This window comes from Camelina sativa, chromosome 2 (assembly GCF_030686135.1).
Source record: "Camelina sativa cultivar CO46 ecotype springtype chromosome 2, ASM3068613v1".
Classification (NCBI taxonomy): domain Eukaryota; kingdom Viridiplantae; phylum Streptophyta; class Magnoliopsida; order Brassicales; family Brassicaceae; genus Camelina; species Camelina sativa.
This window is the reverse complement of record NC_141881.1, coordinates 236,854-261,464: the sequence shown is the minus strand read 5'-3', so window position 1 is coordinate 261,464 and position 24,611 is coordinate 236,854. Positions and strand designations below refer to the sequence as shown.

General features: G+C 36.0%; 5 protein-coding genes and 1 non-coding gene across 20 annotated transcripts; 2 read left to right on the top strand and 4 right to left on the bottom strand.

Moving 5' to 3' along the window:
* Positions 1-137: 137 nt before the first annotated feature.
* On the top strand, positions 138-2,183 carry LOC104711554 (UDP-glucuronate 4-epimerase 3). Its single transcript, XM_087493460.1, has one exon. It carries the CDS (start codon positions 674-676, stop codon positions 1,958-1,960), a length of 1,287 nt encoding a protein of 428 aa, XP_087349586.1. The 5' UTR covers positions 138-673; the 3' UTR covers positions 1,961-2,183.
* Positions 2,184-2,357: 174 nt separating this feature from the next.
* Positions 2,358-3,907, bottom strand: LOC104711545 (small ribosomal subunit protein uS15y). The gene is made up of 5 exons (XM_087493463.1): positions 3,568-3,907; positions 3,395-3,467; positions 3,168-3,306; positions 2,880-3,066; positions 2,358-2,583 (listed from the first exon to the last, which is right to left on the bottom strand). The coding sequence occupies exons 1-5, from the start codon at positions 3,588-3,590 to the stop codon at positions 2,550-2,552; spliced, it is 456 nt and encodes a 151-aa protein (XP_087349589.1). The 5' UTR covers positions 3,591-3,907; the 3' UTR covers positions 2,358-2,549.
* A 166-nt stretch (positions 3,908-4,073) lies between these two features.
* LOC104711538 (uncharacterized) lies at positions 4,074-6,737 on the bottom strand. The gene is made up of 10 exons (XM_010428241.3): positions 6,365-6,737; positions 6,105-6,210; positions 5,913-5,973; positions 5,505-5,785; positions 5,159-5,298; positions 5,011-5,085; positions 4,815-4,905; positions 4,447-4,650; positions 4,293-4,337; positions 4,074-4,206 (listed from the first exon to the last, which is right to left on the bottom strand). Exons 1-10 carry the CDS (start codon positions 6,557-6,559, stop codon positions 4,121-4,123), a joined length of 1,284 nt encoding a protein of 427 aa, XP_010426543.1. The 5' UTR covers positions 6,560-6,737; the 3' UTR covers positions 4,074-4,120.
* Positions 6,738-6,852: 115 nt separating this feature from the next.
* TRNAK-CUU (transfer RNA lysine (anticodon CUU)) lies at positions 6,853-6,925 on the bottom strand. Its single transcript has one exon. It is a non-coding gene; the product is annotated as a tRNA-Lys (tRNA).
* Positions 6,926-7,002: 77 nt separating this feature from the next.
* On the bottom strand, positions 7,003-7,884 carry LOC104746732 (21 kDa protein-like). The gene has a single exon (XM_010468258.3). It carries the CDS (start codon positions 7,791-7,793, stop codon positions 7,164-7,166), a length of 630 nt encoding a protein of 209 aa, XP_010466560.1. The 5' UTR covers positions 7,794-7,884; the 3' UTR covers positions 7,003-7,163.
* An 894-nt stretch (positions 7,885-8,778) lies between these two features.
* LOC104711527 (uncharacterized) lies at positions 8,779-16,414 on the top strand. Of its 15 annotated transcripts, none has more exons than XM_087493421.1 (18): positions 8,779-9,808; positions 10,128-10,652; positions 10,739-10,849; positions 10,923-12,683; positions 12,758-12,874; positions 13,020-13,202; positions 13,280-13,342; positions 13,799-13,870; positions 13,964-14,215; positions 14,346-14,465; positions 14,669-14,728; positions 14,835-14,875; positions 14,962-15,039; positions 15,125-15,209; positions 15,305-15,510; positions 15,588-15,720; positions 15,815-16,008; positions 16,109-16,414. In XM_087493421.1, exons 1-15 carry the CDS (start codon positions 8,960-8,962, stop codon positions 15,428-15,430), a joined length of 4,443 nt encoding a protein of 1,480 aa, XP_087349547.1. In that variant the 5' UTR covers positions 8,779-8,959; the 3' UTR covers positions 15,431-15,510; positions 15,588-15,720; positions 15,815-16,008; positions 16,109-16,414. The 15 variants fall into 15 exon arrangements, with proteins under 15 accessions (XP_087349547.1, XP_087349556.1, XP_087349550.1 ...); XM_087493430.1 differs by having other exon boundaries at positions 16,093-16,414; XM_087493424.1 differs by having other exon boundaries at positions 15,812-16,008.
* Positions 16,415-24,611: the final 8,197 nt, after the last annotated feature.

Below are 24,611 nucleotides of genomic sequence, written 5' to 3'. Positions count from 1 at the left end.
CAAGTAGTAGTACTTTTTTTCTGTTATTATTATTAATTTTACAAGGAGCTATGTATGTAGATGTTTGTTTGTATATGGATGAACCAATATAATGTTTCGGTGTAATTTAGTTAAGAACCCTAAACAAAGATAGGAAAGGGCCAAAAAGACAAATCTCCGACTCCACCATACGAATAAAAAGCTTCAATAAATAATAGTAAAAGCAAAGTTAATAAGGCTAAATTAGTGGGGGATTAGGGAAGAAGATAAAACTCATTAGGAATCAGAGATTGGAGTTAAATTAGTAGTAGTAGTAGTAGTAAAGGGAGAGAGTGAAGTAAAAAATATAGGTAAATTAGAAGAGTTGGTGTTTGACTCTCCAAATCTAAAACTCGTTTTGACCATCATCTTCTTCATTCAGAGAGAAAGAGAGAACAAAGAAAAAAGAAAAAAAAAAAAAGAAGAAGAAGAGAAAAGCCAAAAATAGAGAGAGAGAGAGAGAGAGAGAGGCAGAGAAACAAAATCTTGAAATTGTTGATCTTGCCTTTGAAATCGGAGAAGCCTATAAACGCTCTCACCAAACAAACAAACAAACGAATCCATCAGAAGAAAGAAAGAAGAGAAGAAGAAGAAGAAGAAGAAGATTGTGTTGGATCTGAGAGAGAAAGAAGCAATAATAAAAAAGAAAAAAGAAATGAAGCATCTTGATGATATCCCATCGACGCCAGGCAAGTTCAAGCCCTACTTCCACCGTACGCGGTGGCAATCTTCCGTGGCCAAGCTCGCCTTTTGGTCTCTCGTCTTCGTTGGTTTGATCTTCATCTTCTTCTACCGATCTCCCCTTGTTTCCGATGACCCTACTTCTACTTCTCGCCGTTCCCTCCGCACCTACTCCTGGGGTGGCCCCGCTTGGGAGAAACGCGTCCGATCCTCCGCCCGTCTCCGCTCCCGCCGCGGTTTCTCTGTTCTCGTCACCGGCGCCGCCGGTTTCGTCGGTACCCATGTCTCCTCCGCTCTCAAACGCCGCGGTGACGGCGTCCTCGGTCTCGACAACTTCAACGATTACTACGATCCCTCCCTCAAGCGTGCAAGGCAAGCCCTTTTGGAGAGGAGCGGTGTCTTCGTTGTCGAAGGTGACATCAACGACGCTGCTCTCTTGAAGAAGCTCTTCGAAGTCGTCCCCTTTACCCACGTTATGCATCTGGCCGCTCAAGCTGGTGTCAGGTACGCCATGGAAAACCCTAGCTCCTATGTCCACAGTAACATCGCCGGCTTCGTCAATCTCCTTGAGGTTTGCAAATCCGCTAACCCCCAGCCCGCCATTGTCTGGGCTTCCTCTAGCTCTGTCTACGGCTTGAACACTAAGGTCCCCTTCTCCGAGAAAGACCGCACCGATCAGCCTGCTAGTCTCTATGCTGCTACTAAGAAAGCTGGTGAAGAGATTGCTCACACTTACAACCACATCTATGGCCTCTCTCTTACTGGCTTGAGGTTTTTCACCGTCTACGGTCCTTGGGGTAGGCCTGACATGGCCTATTTCTTCTTCACCAGAGACATCCTCAAAGGCAAACCCATTTCCATCTTTGAGGGTGTCAACCATGGTACCGTCGCTAGGGACTTCACTTACATTGATGACATTGTCAAGGGCTGTCTTGGGGCTTTGGACACTGCCGAAAAGAGCACTGGGACCGGTGGTAAAAAGCGCGGTGCCGCTCAGTTAAGGGTTTTCAATCTCGGCAACACTTCCCCTGTTCCCGTCACTGATCTCGTCACCATTCTCGAGAGACTTCTCAAACTCAAGGCCAAGAGGAACATTATGAAGTTGCCTAGGAATGGGGATGTGCCCTTCACTCATGCTAATATCAGTTCCGCGCAGAGAGAGCTCGGGTACAAACCCACCACCGATCTTCAGACGGGTCTTAAGAAGTTTGCCAGATGGTATTTGGGCTACTACAATGGTGGAAAGAAAGCTGCTAGTTGATCCTTGATTCACCATCTGCCATGAGTTTGTAGCTTTTCTTTTCTTTTCTTTTTTTTTTTTTGATTCTGAGATTCTTGTGATTGTTTCACGTTTTAACACTTGCTCTTTTCTTGGTTCTTTGGCGGCTCATACCCCCCACTGTCTTCTCCGTATATGTTTTTGTACTCGAAAGCGATTTATACTCTCCATAAGAACCATAAATTTGAGATTACATTCTTTGTCACTCTCATTACTTATTAGTTATTACCTCTCGTTTAGTACTTATTTTGCTCCAAATCTCTTAAAACTCAAATATATATTGCTTCTCAGTTCACTTCACTATAATGGTATACTAATGCCTAAAAGGGGATGGTTCCAATGATCATGTGATTCTCTTTGAAAAGTAAGGAGCATAAGATGGCAAATGTAACTTCATGATCATAAGATTTTCTTTAAAGTATGGGGAGCATAAGATTCAAAAAAGAAGAGGCAAACACAGATCAAATCTTGACACATGAAGACTAAAGTTCAGAATTCATCAAAAACAAAAGAGAAGCAACAGACTTGTAGAATCTTCCTCCTCCCAAAAGCTGAACCTACTCCAGCTTAATTAAGCAACAAGGGTGCTAGCGGTTGTGGATTCGCTGCAGGTGGAGAGACGCAAGTCAGTGCAAAGCATTGATAACACAGGTTATGACATGCAAAAGGGTCAAGAGAACAGTGTTGGCAAAGTGCATTAGGAAATGCTACTAGTCCTGATAGTAGTTAGTTCATAACCCCATTCCAAACAAACTACAACTAAACTACCTATGCAGAGACGAAATACACCTTTTTTTTTGTTCGTTGTTGACAAAACTAGTGAGTTATGAGAGTGGTAAGGGAGATCCTAGAGGTATTGAAAGCAAGATGTAAATTAAGAGACAATGGATGAGGAACTCACTACTTCCAGACGGGAGGGAGCTTCTTGGTCTTCTTGTAATAGCGAGCGAGGCGGTGAATCCTGCTCTCAACCAAGATGAGCCTAAACTTGGAATCCTTGTCCTTTCTGTTCCTCTCAAGATGCTTACGGATGGCAACAGCCTTCTTAATAAGTTGGTACAGATCCTCAGGGATCTCAGGAGCAAGGCCTTGAAAGCAAAATTATGTCATTGATTTTGTAAGACCAAAAAAAAAAAAAAAAAAGTAGAAGAGAGGAAGAAAAAGTTTGCAAAACAGGAAACAAACAAACCATGGGCTTTGAGTATCCTGAGAATCTTGCTTCCAGTAACACTCTTGACCTGAGGAATACCGTGAGAGTCACGGAGAATGACACCAATCTGCGAAGGGGTCAGTCCCTTTTTGGCGAATTTGCAGATTGATTCATCAACCTGTAAAATGGTAATAATATATGTAAGGCACGATTCAATCATTCAACCAAACCAAGCAATTGAAAGCAGAGATGATATAACAACTTACATCCTGAGAGGTAGTCTTGAGCCAGCTCGGAGACGATCTCTTGTACGGCAACGCAGACGCCGAAATACCCTTTCTACAAAAAACGATACGGACATGTTAGATTTGCGCAATTGACAGCAACTAATAGAAGAAGATGAAGAGGAAGAGGAAGAGGAAGAGGAAGAAGAACAAACCCTCTACTGTGCATACGCCCCATAGTGACAGATTCTCACAAACTTTCTCCTACGGATGCTGTGAGACTGACTGACTGCTGAAGATGATGACAAACAGAAACCCTAATTTCTGGCTAAGAGACATAGAAAGAGCCTCGCGTTAGGGTTTATTATTCGTGGGCCTTTCTTCTGGCCCAGTTTCGTTCATCAGAGTCCACTACCAAAAACATCATTTTTTCACGCTCGGTTGTCGCATGATTCATTCAAAGTTCAAACCCATTTCTAGTTAATCCTCTCTGCGGGAAGAACCTCTTCTTGATCTCCATCACATTTCTTGATGTTGTGTGCTTTTTTAATTTGCTCATTATGGAAAAAGATGAAAACTCTGTTCTTAAATTACAAAGCCATTCCTACTCGTTCTTCCTTTTGCATAGATGATTGGAATTATAACAAAATTCAAAAGTTGAAAGACACTTGAGGACTCCATACAAAAACCTTCTTAAGAGTTTTCTCGCAAGTTTTATATGCCGTTAAACTATTCCTCATGTGATCAAGGGACTATGTGTATTCAACTTTACAAAGATTGCGACTTTGGTGCTTCCCACAGCTTCACTTTTTTGTCATCGCCTGATGTCGCTAATACCATGGCCTTTCTCTCCCCTGAACCAACACAACACCACCAAATATTGAGACCACAACCCAACTGTACGGACAATATACAAACATACATACAGACAGAGACATACCAACTGTGATAGCCTTAGGTGCCCAAGATATGCATGTGATATCCCCTACACATACAACCGACAGTGTTTTAACATTTTAGTATCACTTGCTTGAATTTTGAAGTATAAGGTTTTTAATCGGTGGTTAAAGCGAAGAAATTAGATAGCATATCACCTTCGTGGGCTTTCTCAGCCGTGTCCAAGACATTTCCAGTTTCAGCACATAACCACTGCAATGTGGAACCATGGGTTGCTGCCAATACCTTTCCCTCCGGGCATAAGCTGAGACGATCATAGTGCAATGGATTGCCTCCTGAGTCGCAGAGTGGAATCGGGAACACCTTCAAAGTCTTCGGATCCTCATCAAGATGATAGCGGACTTCAACCAAAATTACACAATGCCTTTCAGGTTACTTGTTCGATAGATCAAAATCATTCCGTCTATCACAAATTTCAAAACATACCCCCTAATGTTACCAGGGATCTGCTTTGCATTTGGCAACTATCAAAATGATGCACACATAAAAAAACAATTCTACTAACCATTGATGTTCCAGACTCTTATTGAACCATCTTTTGAAGCGGTGATAATTTTCTCTGAGTTTGGAGAAAAGCATAACCAAGTCACTGCACTCTGGATACCGTAGCACAGGTTTAAACATGAAAAGATTGCAAGAAAAATGTGAGAAAGAGCCCACATTGTGGATATGGATTGCATGCTATAGGTAGTGAATAATACCTTGTGGCCTTTAAGTTGCATAACTCTTGAAACCTCCTTTACAGAACCATCTTTCTGATAAACAATTTCCCACACCTACAAAGTTACTAAGTCATGAGATATGGTCACACATACACTCATAATGGTTTGGATTTAATTTAAAAATTACCTTCACATCTGCTGTAAACGCTGCAGCTGCCAAGAAACGTCCATTTGGCGATACTGCTGCCATGTGGTTCTTCAACTGGTTTGTATCTACATGTCCCAAATTCCTCCCAGTTTTCCCATGCCAAAGTATGATATCAGTTCCTGATGAAGAACAACGTTTAAGAAATAGACAACAATTTTTTTACCCGAGGAGTACATTTGTAACAGGAATACAGAAACTTTATGTTAAACATTTGGGTAGTCATAACGGTTCCAAGGCTACACCCTTAAGCAATGTTATAGTAAAGAAATATAGCTAGGCAACATGCAACTAGAAGAATTGTATGATGGCCATGGAAAATTCATACCTTCGGAACAAGTGGCAATGACAGCACTTCCATCAGCAGTACCGTAAGTTGCACTTGCTCCAGAGATGGTAAGGACTGCTCTCTGGTCATGAATATGATGGTGGTCCCATTTGATCCCAGGAAGAGGAAGCTTCCCTTGCTGGTCCTTTTGCTTTTCTTCACCGTACATGTACAAAGACGAACCAGACATAGTATGACAAGACACAACAATAGATGAGGCATCATCAGCAAATGCCACAGCAGTTGGATGCCCTCCCGCAGGAAGATTTATCCTTAGAAATCTGAAGATAGAAACAAAAAAGTAAAAAATGAGTCAGGTAATGAGAGTGGGCTTGGGAACTGTAAACTCACACCCGCTTAACATAGTCTATTGAAAATATATATATATATATATATAGGAAGGAATACTTGAAGCTTTTGCTAGAGGCATCATCTAGCTTGAACACCCTGATCACTCCATCAGCGCAAGCTATCCACAGAAACAGGAACAAAAATGTAAAACCGCATAAAATGGCTGGCTAAACTAAGTCAAGGAAATGTTAAACCAAGAATGCTATATAGAAATAATCACAGTGATTGTATGGAACGGTTTGAGCTAACCTGTGGCCAAGCTCCTTGCATCGGAAGAGAAACAGAGTCCAGTAACAGCATCACCATGGCCTTTCAACGTGTTCAAGTCTAAAGGATGATGCCGTTTGTTCTGAGTCTGCATTTTCGACAAGCCATTTTAGAAAACGCAACACCAAGGAAGCAGAAGCTTTCATAATAATGATCATAACAATGCCCCTGGGCGTTTAAGTCAACTCATCCGAATCACCTAAACTCGGATTCGCAAATCTCTCTCAGTTGAAAAAACCTACCTTGTCGGAGGCGTGAGTTTTGGGATGATTCTTCTTGGGAACAGGATGAATCGATTTGGTATCCCGGATCGGATCCGCTTTGGCCATGGATTGCACCTCCGATGTCCGCTTCCGAAAGTAGCTACCGAAGAAGAGCACGGCGATCAACGCACCCAGGACAACAGATGCAATCCCCACTACAAGGACCGACTCCATCTCTCGAATTTCTTAAAACTCTAATCAAATCGGATCGACCGACCAACCAACCTAACGATGGTGATGATAAATTGGAGCACCCACCGAGCCGTTAATGGCGGTGTTTCTACTTCGTCCTTCCTAAACTAAGCTAATCGAATGATCCACCTATCAGTAACCGGGTCGGGTTTATAAGTTCAATTAAAAGAAGAAAAAAAAAAGCCATTCATAGATCGATAACCTAACGGACCCATTAACCAAAAGCCCATTCAAATATTCAGCTCTTTTTACGTTAAAATTAGGTAAAAACTAATCGCCTACCGTGGGGCTCGAACCCACGACCACAAGGTTAAGAGCCTTGCGCTCTACCAACTGAGCTAGACGGGCTTATGTTTATGTGGTCGATAATACTAATTTAGCTGCGTTTTGTTACTTGAGTCGTATAATAACAAGTTACACTTCCCTTGGTAATTTGAATTATATAAACTGTCACATATGAACTTTCAGATTTACACAACTGGTTAAAAACTTACACACACACATGTATATAAATTAAACAACAGACCAGATCAAAAGAAGTAATAAAAGAGGAAATTTAGGCAAGATCTGATCCACACACAATTGCTCAGGGGCGTCTGGCTCTGTACCTAGCAGCAGCGTAGTGCTCGATGAAGGCAAGGGCATTACTTGTGGTTTCCTCCACATTCTTCACTTTCCCTTTTATCGTAGCCTTAAGTTTGCTCATCCTACGCCCCGGGAACTGACTCACGCAAGTCTCGGCGTCTGTGAGAGCTGTGCTTGTCCACGTCTGCAGGTTGTTTATATGCCAGTCTAGATCTCCTTGGATCTTCCCCCCTCTCCTGCTGACTCTGTCTAGCTCCCCTATGGCTAGGCTCAGCTGGTTCACGCTGTCTCTAATTTGGGTCAAGCAGTCGTGAACCAACGCGTAGTATTGAGGCCTCAACGTCGTCTCCAGGTTCATAACCTCTTTTAACAAGAACGCCTTTGTATACTTGGCTCGGAAGAGGCTGGCTTTAAGCGCGAATCTAGCAAGGTCCCGTGGATTTTGCATCGCCCGTGAACGTACGTAACGAGACATCGACCGGACGCACAGGTTCGGGTATAAGGTTGTCCGGCACCATGAGTCTACGTAGGCCTTCGCGTCGTAGTTTTTTGAAGACGTGGCTGTTGCCGAGAAGATGATGAGAGGGAGCATGGAGAGTAATGCGAGGATCACTTTGTTGTTAACCGCCATGGCGATCGAATTAGGGAATTAACTGAGAGAATTATTTTTAATTCTATATATGTTTGTGTCGTCGATGGTATAATAATTTCTTGTCTCTCTGTGTGTGTGTGTGTGTTTATATATACGCATCATTTTGCATGGCACGTGAATAGATGTGAATGAGCTGGATTTAAGATCACTTGACTTGGATTTGTTTTCGTTTAATTTGTTAGTTTAATTGATGAGCTAGCTAGAGTTTGAAGGAAGGTTATAAGAAGGGCGGTAAGCAAGTACGTACTACTATATATACTAGTTTAATTATTATTGTATTCGTATAAAATCAATTTCGAACGTGATTAAATATTTCTTATATCTACACAAGGCAGTTGACCAGATTGATTAGAGTATATCTTAATTACCTCTCAGATGAAAACCATTCTTTTTATATATGGAACAGGATCTACGTTATGAAACATAAATCTATGTACGTAGAATGGTTATACTTATACACACACGCGTACGTAGTGGAGAGGGTTCAACTGTTGACCCATAGGGTGCGGCGGAGAAGATGTAAAGGGAGAAGCTTGTGGCCAACAAGATCCTTTTTTAAAGCTCTTTCCTTCCTTGACTCCTTTAAGCAAAGCCGCACGCACTTTTATTCCCTCCGACCACACATTTAAACTCGGTGCGTGTCTTCTCGGTTCTCGGGAGACATTTTTATAATTAAACCGGGATCATTTATTGCAAGAAAACAAGATGATGGCACGCCTCTATCTGTAGTGCGTCCAACTTATATCTAAGCTAGTTACAATTTTTAGCTGAGATCACACATGGTAATGAACTTTCCATGGGTAATTGGTACCTTAATTAACTTTTTAATCCAGTTATAAATAAAAAAGAAGCACAAAAAGGGCCTATTTGTTGATCCATAAAAAAAGAACATCGAGGAATTACAATGGGCCCAGGCCCATGCCTATTTTGAATAGACTTATTATTATGATTCAGATTCTTCCACAATGACATTTTTACAATGCCTATTTTGCAAGAGACACGGTTCCAATTACGGACGGACCGGTTGGGGTTTGATTTGGGTTAAGTAAATTAGCCGTTCCGTTCGTTGGTTCCGCAACTTGAGAGCCTTTCTTCGTCGTCTTCCTTGGGAGTTGTTCGACGAGACAGAGCGAGAGAGAGAGACTATGGAAAATGGTAATCTCCCTTCCAAATTATCATCCATGGCTCAGAATCAACTTATCGATTCCCTCACGTCTCACATCTCTCTCTACCACTCCCATTCATCTTCCATGCCTAATACTAGCCCCAATCCTAGGTCGGCGATCCTCCGGTGGTTCTCCTCTCTCAGCGTCCACCAGCGCCTCTCTCACCTCACCTTCGTCGACCCCAAGTTCGTCCAAATCCTCCTCCAGATGCTCGGTCATATCCGCACGAAAGGCCCTGGCTCTTTCATCATCCTCCCAGACCTCCCTTCCTCCTCCGATCTCCCCAGTCTCTGCTTTAGAAAATCTCGTGGCTTAATCTCCAGGGTTGCTGAGTCCAACGAGTCCGAGCGTTTCATTTTCGACTCCACTCGCCTCTTTGCTTCGAGAGAAGGGGAAAGTGCTCAAGATTGCTCTTGCTCACCCGTCAGTTCCCTCGATTCGGTCGTCATGGCCGACGGCTTTCTCACCGACGTGGATCGTTTCGTGGAGGCTATGGATGCCTTGTCGAATGGAGCCTTTCTGAGAGGGGAAGAGAGTGATCTGGGTTCCAATTGGGTCGAATTGGATTGGCTCAAAGCTAAAGGGTACTATAGCATGGAAGCCTTCCTCGCAAATAGGTTAGAGGTTAGCTTGAGGTTAGCTTGGTTGAACACCCATAGTGGCGGCAAGAAACGAGGAATCAAATTGAAAGAGAAATTGAATGCTGCTTCTGCTGCTGCCAATGCGTTCTGGAGGAAGAAGGCCTCTGTTGATTGGTGGGAGAATCTCGATGCCGCTACGCACACTAAATTCTGGACTTGTTTGTTCGCCAAGTCGGCAAAATCTGTGGTATGTGCACAAGGAACTTATATGGATAACTCTACCGAAGGATATATGCTATATCAATGCTAAATGATTCAGTAGTACTATAACAATTCTAGCTATATCTTGGACTATGGATTAGGAATTGTGGACGCTTACTACTTGTCTTCCCGTATCTAGTTTGTCTATACTTCCTTCTAGGTTAAGGTTGCTTTTGTTTTAGTGTGAACTTGCATTCTGGATGTCTCTGTCATCCGCTCTGTGCCCTGCCACTATGTTCCGATACATGCTGTACAGTTTATGCCTTCTAATTTTATCCTAACTTTTCGTTGTTACTCGAACTCAGATATATGAGATTCTTAGAGAAGCAAATCAAGCACCGCAGGATCAAATGTGGCTCTTCAATTTTGGTGGGGGCACTGCAACTGCAAGGGTTGGGCGTACAGAAACTTTAGCAGCTTCATTCTGTGACATGGTTTTGGAATCAAACTCGGTGTCAAGGAAACCTATTACCGTGGCCAGTGAATTAAGTGCCTTATACGTTCTTCAAGAATTTGCTTCTCTGCTCATCTTATGCCAAAATGGCTTAGTTCCAGTACAAACTCTATTTTTCAGCTCATTGGGTTCTATCACAACCTTAGTTGATTGCATCTTAAGAAAACTACGGGGTTTTCTAATGGTAATCTCTATTGATTCCGTTAAAGTTGAACTTCTTGAAGACAACAGTCAGAATTGTTCTCCAAGCTCATCATCCAATCAGAGGTTGGGTTCGACCAGCCGTAAACACAAAGGAAAGACGAGGAACATGAAAAACCCAACCCCGGAGGCTAAATCTGAGAAAAACGTGAATTTTTCCACGAAAAGCGGAAAGGTACATAGTTAATATTCCGTACACAGATTATTTAGTTTTATAATATTTGTGTGGCAACTTGGATTGATCTTTGAAGTTATCTCCAGAAAGATCAAGCTAAACTGGAACTTAACAAAAATAGAGAAGCGATAGAATGCAAGAAGGTTCCTACACCATCAACGATGACCAATAGTTCTGAGGCCTCTGCAGAAACTATGGTGAATTATTTTCTTTTCTCGTATTTTGGCTGAATAGAACTCAGATTGTTTTGAAACTGATAATATTTATCAGGAAGTTGTCCCAGGGTTGGTTGCCAGGAAAGGAAGAACTAAAAAGAAAAGGAAAGAAAAGAACAAGAATAATAAGTGTACAAGTTTGAAAAACACCGGGGAATTGAATAAGTCCATAGTGAATAGTTCAGCTATCGAAAAAGCTTCTGAATGTGATTCAAGTGGTTCTTCTGTCAATCAGCTTCCTAAGGAAAATATCGATGCTCAGATTATTGGAGAGCATGGTTCATCTAGCTGTGAAAGGAATAGCTCAGGTACTTCTACATCTGTTAACAGTGCAGTTAAATGTGAGTATTCTGGAGAGGAAAAATTGCACGACAAAGCTGAAACGCATGTGATTTCATCCGATTCGACTTCTGCCGATCCTGCCGGTGATCCACGCTGTAAGAACGTGAACTCTCAAAAATCTCGCTGTTCAGGTGAACGTAATGAAAAATTGACAATGCCTAATGGACGATCCAGAACTTTGGAGGAAGGGGAATCCCATCAGCTTCACCATCAGAGAAGAGAAGCTGGTTACGGTATTGCCTCCAGCAGTTCAGAATTTGTTTCTTATGAGTGGCCTGCTGTAGCTCCCATGTACTTTTCACATGTTAATTCTCACCTTCCAACTGCCACTGATAGACTGCATCTTGATGTTGGTCACAATTTGCATGCATACGTACGCCAACCTTTTGTGTCCACTGTGCACCATGCTAGAAATCCTTCCATCGAAGGTTCTCACAAACAAGTTCTTTCTCGACCCATGCCCATGAGTCTAGATTGGCCTCCCATGGTTCATAGCAATTGTGGCTTGACAACAGCATTCGCTTGCAATTATGATTCTGGAATTCTGGTGGACATTCCTGAACAGAAAAATAAGCCCGAGCTAGGGAATGAATGCGAGAATAACTGGATGTTAGAGGAAGATTTTGAGATGCACACTGTTTCTGGAGTAGACTATAATCAATATTTCGGTGGTGGAGTGATGTATTGGAATCCTTCCGATCATCTCGGGACTGGCTTTTCTCGCCCTCCGTCCCTTAGTTCTGATGATAGCTCTTGGGCTTGGCATGAAGCTGAAATGAAGAGGTCTGTCGATGACATGGTTGCATTTTCGTCTTCTTACAGTGCGAATGGACTAGATTCTCCTACTGCAGCTTCGTTCTGTTCCCCTTTTCACCCTTTGGGCCCGGCAAATCAGCCTCTCGGTTATGTTGTGCCAGGTAATGAACTATCCACCAAAATACTGCAAGCTCCGCCAACAACAAGTGAGGCTGCAGGTGAAGAGGAAGTTTCCGGAACTTTGGCTAGTTTATCAGGGGATGTTGAAGGAAATTCAGGAGACTCACTTCCTTATCCGATTTTGCGCCCTATAATCATCCCAAATATGTCAAAATCTGAATACAAACGTAGCTATGATACTAAAAGCCCAAATGTTCCACCTACAAGACGCGAGCATCCTCGTATAAAGCGGCCACCATCACCTGTGGTACTATGTGTTCCACGTGCTCCTCGACCACCACCACCTTCTCCTGTGAGCAACTCCAGAGCACGGCGAGGTTTTCCAACTGTGAGGTCTGGAAGTTCAAGCCCAAGACACTGGGGTATGAGAGGCTGGTTTCATGACGGTGTAAACTGGGAAGAACCGTGTGGAGCAGAGGTTGTTCTGCCCTGGAGAAACAAAAGCCTTGCAGTCAGGCCGATCATTCAACCTCTACCTGGGGCCCTCCTGCAAGATCACTTAATTGCAATGTCGCAACTAGGCCGAGACCAAGAGCATGTAAGCAACATCTTTGACGTCTATGTAAGCTAAACTCTGTCTAAGTTGCTGTTGTCTATAATGCTATTTTACAGCCTGATGTGGCCTTCCCTCTGCAACCACCCGAGTTATTGAACTGTCCAACACAAGGGGAATCTTTATCATTGATCCACGGTCTTCTTAATGATGAGATAGATTTTTTCTGCAAGCAGGTAATCACAATACTTCATTTATTTTTCCATATGCTTTACTAACTGCCTTTAGTTTGCAGGATCTTTATGAGCGTCTTTGAAGTGTATATTAAATTTCTTGGGATGGTGTTTCTTCTAATCATTTCAATTATATACTGTTCGTAAGGTTGCTGCAGAGAATATGGCCCGCAAACCTTATATCAATTGGGCAATCAAGCGGGTTACGCGATCTCTCCAAGTTCTGTGGCCCAGGTCTAGGACGAACATATTTGGTTCATCTGCAACTGGTTTGTCCCTCCCTTCTAGTGATGTGGACCTTGTGGTTTGTCTTCCTCCAGTGAGGAATTTGGTGAGCAAACCCAAAATAATTCCTATTTGTGCATTACTTTTTGAACTGGAAGATCTGATACATAATACCCGCCTTAGGAACCTATCAAAGAGGCAGGAATTTTGGAGGGTCGCAATGGTATAAAGGAGACTTGCCTTCAGGTATGATTAGTGCCAAAGTCATGTGTAACTGTTGATTTGTTTTTTGCTTGGTATATCTTGTTCGTCAAACTTATGTTTCTCTACTCTTAAGAGGTCTGGCAGTATACAATCAAGATTATGTCCTCAACTTTTACATTTACTTTTTTTATGATGAGATAGATACGTCTAATATATTTTTGTGTTAGGCGCTAGTCCTGTAAAGAACAGGTTTTTTTGATGAATAAAATTTTACATTCATTCAAAAAAAAAAAAGAAAAAAAAAAATTATTTTCGTATATGGTCCTATCTTTCTTAATATGCTGGTTGCTCGGTCGTGCTGCATTTAAGGAACGTGAATTGCTTTAGTATTGTGGAAGCATTGTAGTATACTAGATTTGTAAATTATGCTTGAGCCTGACAGTTTACTGGTTGGATGTTTTAACTGAATCCACTTTGCTACCATGTTTTGCTATTCAGCATGCAGCCAGGTATCTCGCCAATCAAGAGTGGGTAAAAACTGACTCCCTGAAGACAGTTGAAAACACAGCTGTAATGCCTCATTTATTAATGATTCACAATTGCTTGTTTCTGATGCTTTCGTTAATATGATCTATTTATGTTTTATTAATATGCTCTCTGCAGATACCAATTATCATGCTTGTTGTGGAAGTCCCTTGTGATCTGGTATGCAGTATACAGTCACCAAAAGATGGCCCAGACTGTATCGCTGCTGACCAGGACAGTAATGGTAACACTGAAATGGTTGGCTTTGAAGGCTCTGCAGCAGCAAACTCTTTGCCAACAAACACTGGAATCTTGGCAAATGCAAAATCTGTCCGTCTTGACATCAGTTTTAAAACTCCATCCCATACGGGTCTGCAAACCACACAGCTGGTACTTATTTTAATTCTGTTTCTCATTAGCCAGATATAGATTTTTTAATTACATTATACTCTCTTTATGTGAATGCTGTAACGCTCTTTTTCCTTCTTTTGGCTGTTTCCTGATATGTTCTTTTCCGCAGGTCAAAGATCTGACTGAGCAATTTCCAGCTGCCACACCACTTGCTCTGGTGTTAAAGCAGTTTTTGGCTGATCGTACCCTGGATCAATCATACTCTGGTGGATTAAGCTCTTATTGCCTGGTGAGGCGTATTCTTTTACTTAAGTAATATGCTCTTTTCTTTTAGTTTTAGGTGGTCCGTCTTTGTATATTTAATGAGGGTCCTGGTAATTGGTGCTTGTCTAGACGTTCTTGGACAGAAAAATCCAGTCACGTTTTTTTAATCTTTCCACTGGAACATGTTCTAATATTTGTTTGTAATTCTTAAGACTATAATTATTGCAGGTCTTACTGATTACACGTTTCCTTCAGCATGAGCATCATCTGGGGCGCTCTATCAACCAAGTACATAGTTTTATTGTTAATTTATCTGTGACACAACAGCTATCTTGTTTGGGTTTCCTTGTTATATTCTTTCAATTCTTACTAATTGAAAAGAAGTATTTTGCAGAACTTTGGGGGGCTTCTAATGGATTTTCTTTACTTTTTTGGGTCAGTCAATATGGTTACTACATCTCTTTATAATTTTGTTAATTACAGTGACGATAATCGGTAATATAGGCTTGCTTGTTCTGCAGTAATGTGTTTGATCCTCGCCAGATGCGTGTTTCAGTGCAAGGAAGTGGTATCTATAGGAATCGGGAGAGGGGTTATAGGTAAACATCGCAGCTCTGTCAAACAACAAGTATTACAAGTGAAATACTAACTTTATACGTTATGTTTTTGGTTCTCTGCTTATAGTATTGATCCGATACACATTGACGATCCTCTTTTCCCAACAAATAATGTGGGGAGAAATTGCTTCCGTATACACCAATGTATAAAAGTAAGTTGGATCTTATATGCAACTATCAATGCTTTTATCTAAAACATACGACGATGAAGAAGGTTTACAATGGTAAAGATGATTTGTTCTTGCAGGCATTTTCTGAAGCTTACTCTGTTCTGGAAAATGAGCTCACATGCATAACTAGTTCTAGTGATTCGTATGGGAAACAGCTACACAACTTGCTTCCAAAAATCATCCCAAGTATCATTTCATCTTAGGGATCGAGATGTCTTTCCTGTGCGTGTTGCTTCACAGATCATCCTATCTTGTCGCATATTTAGTATGCAGAGTTGGATAGGTAGATTGCAACTCTGATTTTGCCTTTAGAAGCTCCCTTTTTTCACCATTGACCTAATTTTCCTGTTCAAAATGAAGGTGGAGTTGTGATAACTCTGGACGTTACAAGCTGCTGATAATGATGATGTTTGCAATTCCCGGGAAGAATTCAAAATGAAATCATGAAGATAGGCTTCCGCAATACCAGAGTTGCTTATAATTGCATCCCACGGTATTTGCAGATACTCCTGTGAAACGCGCTTATAAATGTATTGCACGTAGTTTGGTTACTGAACATGCTTGGTTGGTTGTTTTAAAGCAAGTAGGAACAATGCTATCTAGGTGAGCTGCTGGAAGAGAAAGAGCAGAGGCATATCAAGTGACAAGACTAGGGACATTAAAGAGGTGTGTTAATCAGCGGCGACACGCCTGGCTGATTCGAAAGACAACTGCAGAAGTGTAAACTAATGTTGAAGAGGCATTGTTTTGTAGGCATGGATGGGTCAGCAGTGATATCGAGGTATAATGTACAATTATTAATTAACTTTTTTAGTTTCAGAAAACTTAAAATTGATCTTTGTTAAGTTAATAAATTGTTTAATAGTATCATTGATATGCAGAGTTGATTTGGCTTAAGTGGGAAGGAGTAGTAAGTAAGCAGTAGAGGAAGAGGAAGGCAAACGAATGAGAGTCTTTCTACATTTCATTCCCACGTCTTCTACATTGAACAAGTGACTTTAAAAATTGGACCTTTTGCGTCGGCGGCGATACTGACTAAAATTGCTGTTACAACTACTTATTTAGAGAATATGATTATGAATAATGATGGATGGTATTGGTGTGTGATTAGGATCTCTCTATCTCTCTCATGTTGTGTGCGTTGCAGAGGTGTGAAGGGAATCCCATTTAGCCAACATTTGACTTTACTTTCCTGCGAGTCGTATTCCGAAACACACACATATGTGTCAAATCACATATCTCAACTTTCGATTTTTTTACTTTTAGCATTATATATACTAGGATGTCGGCCCTTGCGATAAAAGCGAAAACTTGAAATAATTAACATTGTTAATTTCACATTTCAAATGACCAGTGGTGGATATAGCCATTTATTTTACCGGATTTTACCGGGGGCAAAAAAAATTATATAATATATGCTAAATAATATAATAATTTTTTATCTACCAAAATTAATTTAGAAAAGAAGAACCTACAAAAATTATGCTGAATGAAAACCCGTGTATGAATGAAAATAACTTTCAGTTTTGAGAAGTGATTCTCTTAACGGGGCAGAAATCATCTTTTTAAGGGGGGCAATCCATTAAATTCTTAGAAATGTATAAGTAAATTACAAAATTTGACGGGGGCAACTGCCCCTTATTTACCATACGTACATCCGCCCTTGCGAGTGACAATGTTTTGGTAATTTTTAATTGTATAATATAAAAGTCATAAATAATGACTAAGATGAATTAACCAAATTAGTTAAATATAATATTTGTTATATATATATATATAAATGAAAAATCGATTCTGTGACAATAAGAAAATAATGTTAAAGATATATAAATCTAAGTTTACTGAATCAAATTCAGATAGAATAAAATTTAAAAGATATTCACATAGAATAAAATTTAAATTATTATTCTATTGAAATTTAGAAAAAATAATAAGAGAATCAGGGAGAAAGAGCTCATAGCTGCAACTGAAATCAACCAAATTGACTAAAAAGATTTATAAATCTAGGAAAAAATAGAAATCACAATTAATTACCTAAATTAATACTTGAAAGAGATGATCAATATAGTTAGATGGAAAACGACACTAAACAAAAGTTAGATGAATGTATCAATAAATAAAACAATCCAAATTTTTTAACAAAGATGAGTGAATTAATGTTGATTAATAAATTGAAAGAAAATAATACTCAGAATTTTTAAATTTGGAGGTATTAAACAATAGTCAAATAACAAAAACTCTTTTCAGGACCCATAAAAATATAAATATAAATAAACAAAGAGATGTGAAACAAAAATGTGCGAAAACTAACAAATGTGAACATTGAAAGCTGGAAGTACGAGGAAGAAACACAATTGTTGGATTAAAATAGTGTAACTTTTAGGATCACTAGGCAATTAGTCCACGCAACGCGTGGTTGTATGCATAATAGTTTTGATTATATTTCTTAAATTTTCTTAAACTAAAAATATTGTTTTACTAATGTATAATCTTAAAATAATTATACTAATGTATGAATCTCAAAAATATTTATAGCAATTTCTCACAATAACACTCCTGTCAACATTTTTTTGGTATAGTTATTTATTACACAAAACTAAAAATATATAAACTTTTCTATAAATAAAAAATTAACCAATACTAGAAAAAATTATTACAAATTGATTAGCTATATTAATATAAATAATAATATAGTAATTTAAACATTTTGCTAATATGAGAGAATCTATGTTTATGATCATGTTTTATAGAGGTTAAACATTCATTTAAAGATTTTTTCTTAATGACATTGTAAACATAAGACTGTAATATAGTAAAATTGAATCAAATAAAATTATCAAAAAATTTAGTAATTACGTATAAAATTATTGTATATAGAATATTCCTCATTTCAAAGTTTAAAGCAATTAAAATAATTAAAAAATATTAAAATTTTACGAAAAACATTTTTTCTTGAAAGATAAATATATTAGTTGGAGGAATGAATGTAAAATTATTGGGTAGGAGTTACATTTGAATTAAATGTAGAGTTAAATGGAGTTAAATGCCTTTAAAAGTGGGTTAATTATAAATAAATATTTTAATTTATTTTTGACTTAAAAGAAAAGGAATACCAAGTGGCTCAATCAAAATTTAAACTTACACTTTTTGATTGTTTTGTTGATATAAACTCAACACTGACACATAATATTCCAAATTGAAAATATTACTTTTGAAGTGACAAACTAAATTAGTTTTTTTTTTAATTATATTAACTTCAATCTAAAGATTTTTTAAAACCCCAAGAATAACTTCAATCCTTTTGTTTTTTGTTTGTTTTTCACTCATCAATTTAATTTATAGTGCTAGATTTCATACTAATGGTTTCATCTTTAGAGGATTTAGTTAAATGGTATTTTAATAATTATATTATTTTCTATATTTAACTTTTTCATTTTGCTTAAATCAAGAAAATCAATTTTTTTTATAGTTAAGTTCTTTTTGTTTTCAAAAACCTCAAATATTAAATAATATAAATATTATATTGATCTTTACATATTTATCTATTGGATCACAAAACAAAACATTCTTTACAAAATAAAATAGACTTTATAAATGGATAATTATATTGATCATTCTAAATTATTAAAATTGATACATGAATATGTGAGATAACCAGAATACATAATAGAGAATTAGAGATGAATCTTTTCAAGTTCATGACCTTATTGTGTGGTGAATATTGTAAGAGTATGAAAAATAATGACTTATAAGATGCTAATCTAAAATAGATAATGAAGATAAACTTTTTAAAACAGATTCTCAAATAAACTTGATTTTTTGTTAAAACCAACATATGTGAATTTAAATTTAGCTATGGAAATTTTAAAAATAAATATGAATAGATTAGAAAGGCAAGAAATATAAAAGAAATATTTTATTCTTATATAAATAAAATAAAAATTGAAAACAATGTTAATTCTATATAATACTTTCTAAATTAAAATATAGAATCAGACTCTTACAACACATATTAGATATAACAACATTTGATATTAGTGAGAGAGGAGGAGAGAATGATTACTTATAAGATGATAATCCAAATTAGATAATGGAGATGAATCTTTAAATATAAAACAATGTAAAATATATATATCATGTAGTCTCTAAAATTAAAATTTAGCATTAAAATTTTACAATGATATTTTTCATTTGTTTTTTTGTAACCCATACAACAAAAATAAGAAATCGAAAACATAAAAAAAAACAAAAAATATATTTTGGCGGCTGGAGTTGTATGTCAGAGCTTCGAGACAGATTGTGTAGAATTGGTGGCGATGGTGCAGAATCCTGACGATTGGCCAGCTTTTTCGAATCTGTTGGAGGAGTTATTTTTGCTCAGATTACGCTTTCCTTCCTTCTCCCTGACCAGGATCACTCGCGAGCTCAACGTAAGGGCAGATTGTTTAGCACGTTCTTCAAGATCTTTATTTTCTGAAACTTCTTTTGTAAACTCGTTTCCTCCGGTTTGGGCAACCAATCTGGGAGTTATCTTTTAATTTAAGTAATGTTTGGTTGAAAAAAAAAAAACAAAAAAAACAGAAAAAGATTTGAGATATTGTGGAATAGAATGAAAGAAGTGGAAGAGAATGAGAGAATGTGAAAATGAGAAAGTAAAAAATGCCAATATGAGAGAATGAGGCAATGCTTATTTATATGATAAGAATTGATGGAAGTTAAATTTAGAATTATTGGAGTTACAAATATTATTTATTGTGTTTGAATAAAATTGAGTGGTGGAATATGATTAATTCATAATTTATTTTATTTTCAGTTATAATTTTATTTTAATATATGAATTAAATGTATTGTGTTAATTGGGTCTTAAATATTATTTAAAGCAATTAAAAAATTAGAAAGCAAATAAAAAAAATAAATAAATTAGAAAGTATTAAATGAAAATCAACCAATAAGGAGAGACCAAAACCTTACTTTTATATATATGATTACCAAATATAAACAGTTAGATGAGATAATAAAAATAATCTCATCCGTTATATTTAAATTGACCCCTAAAAGTGAGTTTGCTATCTTATTATATAAAGCTTAGTTCTTAAAGTTAGTAACTCGCTAGATCGTGACACGTATTAGTTTTAACGATCAGAGATCAATGTTAAAAATTCACCAGATCGTGACATGTATCAATTTTAACGATTAAATATACAAGTTAGTAACTCATCAGATCGTGACAAATGTCAATTTTAACAATCATAAATCACAGTTTTCAAGCTTGGTAAAACGATAAATAAAATAATTGTAATTTTATTATATTAAAAAAAACTTTGTTAATCCTAAAAGGCAAAAGATTGTAATACACCCCTCTATATAATCAAACAGATGATGACATATTTTTCACCAAACAAAATAATTTCGACTAGCTTTATTTTTCTTGGTAAAATTTTCTTGAAGGCAATTTGTTTGTTGTCTAATCGAAGCAACTATATAAAAAAAATCCTAGATATTATCTCGTGTTTTCGTCGTTTCTTTGAATTTTGTTTAGTTTCTCAATTTCATAATGCATACTATAAAATCTTTGACTTTGAAGTGTTAACAAAGTTTCTTATGTATAATAACTAAGGTTACTGAGATTAACAAATTTCTCACGGTATTATTATTATTATTATTTCAATTAATTTGTAGGACAGGAAGCATAAAAAAAAAGATGAATACACAAATGCAAGATAACACACTAAATCAACTAAACAGAAAGCGTTCTTATCGTCGAACGATAGTACGTTTTAAAAGAAAGTGGGAAGCAAGAAAAAAAAAACAATGAGCTCACTGGAAAATTTTTCTCATAAAATAGAAAAGGGATTAAGGAAAATATACAGAAAATTATTAATTCTAAAAAATGTAAGTATTCACTTCTATATTAATATAGATCGTCTCATATTATTCATCTAACAAAATAATTTATTCAAAAATATTGCTTTCAACTTTGTTCTATTGGTCAACCTTTTTTAATGGAAAGACAAATTTTCCTTATTTTTTAAAACCAAAATATAGTTATACTTTCTACTTTTTCAGTTTGGAATAGGTAATATTAATATGTTAACCCTAAAAAAAAATGGAAAATTAATATATGCATCTTCTTTTTCTAATACTGTATTTTTAATTTTTTTTTTTTGACAACTGTATTTTAAAATTTATTGTAGTAGTTTTAGATTGTTTTATTGAATTTATATTTTCATCTTTGAATTATTTGAGATTCATATATTCATGTGCTTATAATTTTCTATTATTTCATTAATTATGTCAAATTATTTTTTTCATAATTTCTCAACCTTGATTGGTTGGTCATAGACCCTTTTTTGTGCAAACATAATTGTTATCATTCGTTCAATCTCAAATGGAGATAAAGAGGAGAAGGTTATCATCCTAATGGTTAGATAAAATAAGCTAATCAAACACAAGCCTACAACAAACATAGACTGGAAAAACATATATCGTTGTTGATAGATCCATGTGAGCTTGGAGACAGAGGCTACATCATGGTGTGTCAAAGAAACTTCCAGAAATTTAACATTAATTACTATCAAAAGATTTTGTGACGTTGGAAAAGGGTATTTAGTTTCATTGGTTGCTGGAGCAAGCCACTTTGAGATAGCTAAAAGACGTGAACATGTTATATGTTCTCTCCACAGAAGAGGAGGGCAGAGCCGAGGTTCTCTCTATGGTGGAGGAGGTTGGACGCAAGGTTATCTCCCCAAGGGAAGAAGATGGGGGAGGTTGGACGCAAGGTTATCTCCCCAAGGGATGAAGGCGAAGCCAAGGTTGTTTCCATGGTGGAGGAGGTTGGACGCAAGGTTCTCTCCATAAAGGAGGAGGGCAGAATCGAGTTTCTCTCCATGGTTAGTCATTACTATTGTGATGTAATTTATTTTTTTGTTCAAAATATTTTTTGAGCCAACAATTTTAGTGATTAAAAAATCTATGCAAAAGTGAAAGTAAAAAGACATATAATAGCTGGCTTAATTTGTTCATATAGACATTTTCTAGGTGGTGGTAGATAATATATTTGTCGCATTTAGTATACTGGAGTGTAAAAAATACACTTTAATGGTAACATACATAAAATATTTGTATATGGATATAAATTAGTGTATTATAGCAAAAAAAAATCATCTATATAAAAGTAGAGTTCTGAAATCTCCTTATTGGTCAATTTGATATTTAATGTTTTAAAATATAATATTTATTTTTAATTAAACTTAAAATTCAACACATTTAATCATATATATAAATTCATACTTTAATTTCACTAATTACCACTAATTTGTAACTGAAAATTCATACTTTAAGTTCACTAATTACTACTAATTTGTAACTGAAATTAAATAATTGTGAATTGACTATTGTTTTCCTCCATTCATTTTCAATTAAACACACTATCAATTAAAATTGTAACTCTTCTAATTAAAATTTTTTTTTTGGTCAACCATTGGGCCACAACTGGCCGGCCCATTGGCCAAATTCCTACATTCGTAGGAACCGAGACTCGATCCCGGGTGTGATGGTGTCTTCTACAGATGGACTTACCTCATGCCACTGCACTAAGGTCACTTCACCTCTAATTAAATTATTTTAGAAATAACTTCTATCACTACAAATCCTATAAATAACCATTCCCACATCCTCCTCCACCATATTTCAAATTCTAAATATTTTTTTTATTTATATATATATGTTTTTGCATGGGTTGAAAACTCATTGTAAGTGTTTTTTTTTACAACTCATTGTAAGTGTTTAATTATGTATTTTGTTGGATATATCTTATATTGTGTTTTCAATTTTATTTATTTGTTTTATGTATTTTTTCCTTTCTTCTTTGTTTACTTATTATTTTTAATTTTAAATTACATATGATAATAAAAAAAATTACATTACATATGTATAATAAAAATTTGATGGCTATACAAAAAAAAATATCATGCAGATTCTAAAAATTATTAATTTTGATCATTGCACAATAAGATAATCAAACTAAAGAAATCATCTTTATTCTTTATCTAGATATTTGATTATTTCTTACATATTTATTTTATTTGTAAAATTATGCAATGTTTTAAGAAAATAAACTATTGTAATACAATAATTAAATTAATTTTCTTTAATTCTCTCTAAGCTCTAAAAAATTGTAATACATATTTTTAGTATACTCGTCATTATATTTAGTTCTTGTGATCCTTTATTCTTTATCTAGATATTTGATTATTTCCTACATATTTATTTTATTTGTAAAAGTATGCAATGTTATAAGAAAATAAACTATTGTAATACAATAATTAAATTAATTTTCTTTAATTCTCTCTAAGCTCTAAAAAATTGTAATGCATATTTTTAGTATACTCATCATTATATTTAGTTCTTGTGATCCAACATATAATTATATGAAGCTCTTGATTGCACTTCATATGATTTCATAGGGAATACATTTAATTTGTTACATACAAAATAATTTGGATCTTAATTATTTTACACTTTAGTTTTTTTTCAGCATTTAACTCTTTAGTTTATGTATTAGTTTATATCATAGTAAATATTCATTTTTACACACACATATATATATATATATAATTTGTTCAATTTGCTCTTTATTGGTCAATTTGCTCTTTAATTTTTTAAATATAATATTTCTTTTTAATTAAACTTAAAATTCAACTCATTTAATCATATACATAAATTCATGCTTTAAATTTACTATTTACTTCTAAATTGTAACTGAAATTACATAAATTGTGAATTGACTATTGTTTTCCTACATTTATTTTCAATTAAACACACTATCAATTATAATTGTAACTCCTCTAATTAAATTATTTTAGAAATATAACTTCTATCACTTCAAATCCTATAAATAATGATTCTCACATCCTCCTCCACCATATGTCAAATTCTAAATATTTTCTTTCTTTTGTTTATGTTTTTGCATGGGTTGAAAACTCATTGTAAGTGTTTAATTTAGTTATATACTTAGTTGGATATATCTTATATTGAGTTTTCAAATTTTTGTTTGTTTGTTTTATGTATTGCTTCCTTCCTTCTTTGTTTTCTTATTATTTTAATTTTAAATTACATATGTATAATAAAAATTTGTTGGCTATACAAAAAAACTTATCATGTAGATTCAAAAAAATATTAATTTTGATCATTGCACAGTAAGATAATCAAGCTGAAGAAATCATCTATATAGGGAATGTACTTAATCTATATAAACAACTTAAACTGATTTGGATTTTAATTATTTAACTCTTTAGTTTATGTATTAGAACATAAACTGAATTTTTTAATATCATAGTATGTACTCATTTTTATTATGTACAATATACAGTATTTGTTTTACCT